Source organism: Monodelphis domestica, chromosome 4 (assembly GCF_027887165.1).
Source record: "Monodelphis domestica isolate mMonDom1 chromosome 4, mMonDom1.pri, whole genome shotgun sequence".
Lineage (NCBI taxonomy): Eukaryota > Metazoa > Chordata > Mammalia > Didelphimorphia > Didelphidae > Monodelphis > Monodelphis domestica.
The window spans coordinates 353,084,315-353,088,121 of record NC_077230.1 but is presented as its reverse complement, the minus strand read 5'-3'; the positions used below and the strand labels follow the sequence as shown (position 1 = coordinate 353,088,121).

The window sequence follows — 3,807 nt, the reverse complement described above, 5'->3', positions numbered from 1 at the left end:
ATAAATATAAGCAATTTAAATTTTCTTTTATTGAACTTCATATATACTATGATATAAGTATGATAGGGAAATACTTGGAAAATCAAGTAACTATTACAATTCAAAGAAAACAGTAAAAAAATAAAAGTTTTAGCTACATTAACATTTTTTGAAGATGAGTAGGAAAAGTTCACCTTTATAATGTTCTGTCATCATAATGAATATTCACAGTTTTTAATTTTGAACATTAACTTTGAGGAATTTTTCAATGCCTGTCAAAGATCATAATCATATTTAATAGACAGTAGAGTCTCATTTTTCAAAGTGTATTTGTAAAGAACTAATTTAATAAAAATTTTAATTAATTTTAGCTTCAAAAAGTATTTCATATTCTACATTAGATGTACACCTAGGAAAATATTTTTAAAAATTATTATGTTGGCAGAGATTTTTTTTATTTTTTTATTTTTATCTAGAAGATTTTTCCATGGTTACATGATTCATGATCCCCCCTCCCCTGCACTCTCTTCCCCCTTTCCAATGCTGACAAGGAGTTCCACTGGATTATACATGTATCATTCTTTAAAACCTATTTCTATTTTATTCATATTTGCAGTAGAGTGATCTTTTAACATCAAAACCCTGATCACATTCCTAAAGCACTATGTGATCAATCATATATCTCTCTAATGTGTTTCTTCTCCCACAGTTCTTTCTCTGCATGTGGATAACATTCTTTCTCTTAAGTCCCTTAGAATTGTCCTGGATCATTGCTTTGCTGCTAGTAGAGAAGTCCATTATATTCTATTGTGTCACCATGTATCCTTCTCTGTATATAATGTTCTGGTTCTGCTCCTTTCACTCTGCATCAATTCCTGGAGGTTGTTCTAGTTCACATGGAATTTCTCCAGTTCATTATATCCTTTCAGCACAATAATATTACATAACCAGCATGTACCAAAATTTATTCAGTCATTCCTCAATTGATAGATCCCCCTCATTTTCTAATTTTTGTTACCACAAAGAGTGCAACTATAAATATTTTTGTACAAGTCTTTTTTCCTTATTATCTCTTTGGGATACAAACCCAACAGTGGTATGGCTGGGTGAAAGGGTAGGTATTCATTTAAAGCCCTTTATGCATAGTTCCAAATTGACCTCCAGAATGATTGTACCAATTCACAGCTCCACCAGCAGTGTATTAGTGTCCCAATTTCTTTGGCAGAGATTCTTAAAAATATCATTTCACAAGAGTATTCTAATAAAACTGAAAAAAAGCAAAATAGTTGCTATTTTGGAAACTAGCCAATTACTCAGTTCATATAATATTTTTGGTAGTAATTAGTTTTCATGATTAAAAAATAAACAAAATAATAAATGTGTGATTCAAAGATTTTTCTAATTAACTAAAATGTTTCATGTGAAAATTCAAATTTGCAGTTACCAAAAATAAACTGTTATGCCTGAATTCATACATTGTTTCCTTCTTATTAATTTTAGATACAAATGATAGAAATGGTCAGATCCAAATGATGGTCTTAAAGTAGCTTAGATTCCATAGTCACTTTGTTTATTTAGAATCAACATTTTAAATGATATATTATATGATGATTCTGGAATTGGAGATTTGAATTGCACCTGTAGAATATGCAAATGATTCTTTATAGACTTACTCTAGTCATGACTATGTGTATAGAAGGGAGTACTATGAATTTACTTTTATTTGCAATATGTTTGTTAAAAGACAAATTTACAAGGAGATGACTTGAAGATTATCTATTATTATAACTCAACAGTGACTACATAAATTGCTTAATACCTAGGACAACAGAAGCTTTTTTTGGAGAGTAGTTTTTTGGTCACTGATATTGTTTTAAATTACTTACAAATGATGATAATTAAAGTAGACTGAGTTTTAGTGGCTTTTATTATTATTTTAAATTTTCTACAGCCAAGGCACCAACTTAAATCCTGAAAATGTTACCTAGGGCTTACCTGGACCCTTCCTGAAAAGGATCCTAATGATCCTTTCTCGAATTTGTTTGGTTTTTACTACATAAACAATAGGGTTCATTACAGGAGGGATAAGAAAGTGCATGTTAGCCAAGAGCACATAAATATGGGAGGGAAGCTTTGGTCCAAACCTGTGCAGCATAGATAGACTGACCATGGGAGTGAAGAAAAGCACCACAGCACAGAGATGGGAGATGCAGGTGTTGAGAGCTTTGAGGCGTCCCCCATGGGATGCAATGCTCAGCACAGTCTTTAGGATCAGGACATAGGAGAAGAGAATGAGGAGAAAGTCAAAGATCATGGTGGAAAGGACAGTGAGCAAGCCAAAGATGCTATTTATCCTAGTATCTGAGCAGGAGAGTTTGATGATGTCTGGATGTAGGCAGTAGGAGTGAGAGAGCACATTAGAGCGACAGAAGTGTAGCCTCCTAAGCAAGATGGGAAGGGGTACCTCAACTGTCAGTGTTCGTAATAAAATGGCCAAACCAATCTTGGCAATTACACTGCTGGTGAGGATGGAGGCATAGTGCAAGGGTTTAGAAATTGCCACATAGCGATCAAAGGCCATGACCAGAATCACAGCTGACTCAAAATTCTGGAAGGTGTGGATGAAGAACATCTGGGTGAAACAAGCAGAGAAACTCATTTCTCGGGCCTCCAGCCATAAGATCCTTAGAAGTGTAGGGAATGCAGAGAGAGACAAACCCAGGTCTGAGGCTGCCAGCATTGCCAGAAAGAGATACATGGGAGCATGGAGGCTTCTCTCAGTCCAGATAATCCACATTATGGTGATATTGCCTGCCAAGGTCACAAAGAACATCATGCTAAATGGAATAGAAAGCCACATATGCATAGTCTCTAGTCCAGGGATTCCTGTCACCAGGAAAGTGGAGAATATGAAGTCTGAGTTATTCAAAGGAGACATCATGCTTATGCCGTGTCTCTAAATTCTGAACTTGTTTCACCTGGAAAAGAAAAGTAAATGTTCTTAAATGACAATAATTGAAATATGAATATTATAATGCTCATCCTGGAGAAGGAAACACCAGTAGACTTGTTTCATTCAATGCAATTTAGTTAATGCACACTTTTCAAAAACATGTTAATGAATAGCATTATGCTTATGCATAGACACACACCACAAAATTTCTATTCTTAAAGAACGTATATTCTGTGGGCATTGGAGCATATTATATAGTATGCATATATATTTGTATGGTCCAAGAGGAAATGATGGGGAGAGCACTAATGGTAGAGAATGTGTGAAAGCTTCATAGAACAGTTGGTTTCTGAAATAATCCTTGAAAGAAATGAAATATTTACAGAAGTCCACCTCTCTGAAGAAAGAGAGCCTTCCAGGAATGGAGGACGACAATCTTTGTGCATGGGAAATGGAAGCATAAAGCAACCTGTCATAAATACATTAAATGTAAGCCTCTTGATAATAGTGACTATTACATGCATGTATTTATATTTCCATTGCCTAGTACAGTGCCACATATTGTAGGTGTTTATTAAAAGTTTATTGACACATTGATGAAAATGATACAAGATGGAAAAAAATGAACTGTTTTATATCCTCAAAAGTTTGCAATTCTAGAGGAATAATTTCACTCAACTCCATTAAAGTGTGTCAAAATATGAACTCACTAACATGTAACACATTAAGAGACCAGGGATAAGATTCAAGAACAAATAAATTTTCTCACCTGAAGAGCCTGATTCAAACAAGGGCATGAGAATCTTTTGGGAATGTAAAGTTTATTCTCCCTAGAGTTGTGGTTACAGGTTCAGAATATTCCTTAAGCTCCTGAA

The 3,807-nt window shown here is 34.4% G+C and overlaps 1 protein-coding gene across 1 annotated transcript; it reads right to left on the bottom strand.

Moving 5' to 3' along the window:
* Positions 1 to 473: 473 nt before the first annotated feature.
* LOC100021286 (olfactory receptor 51G2-like) lies at positions 474 to 3,102 on the bottom strand. Its single transcript, XM_001373446.3, has one exon. The coding sequence runs from the start codon at positions 2,918 to 2,920 to the stop codon at positions 1,964 to 1,966; it is 957 nt and encodes a 318-aa protein (XP_001373483.3). The 5' UTR covers positions 2,921 to 3,102; the 3' UTR covers positions 474 to 1,963.
* Between the last annotated feature and the right edge of the window lie 705 nt (positions 3,103 to 3,807).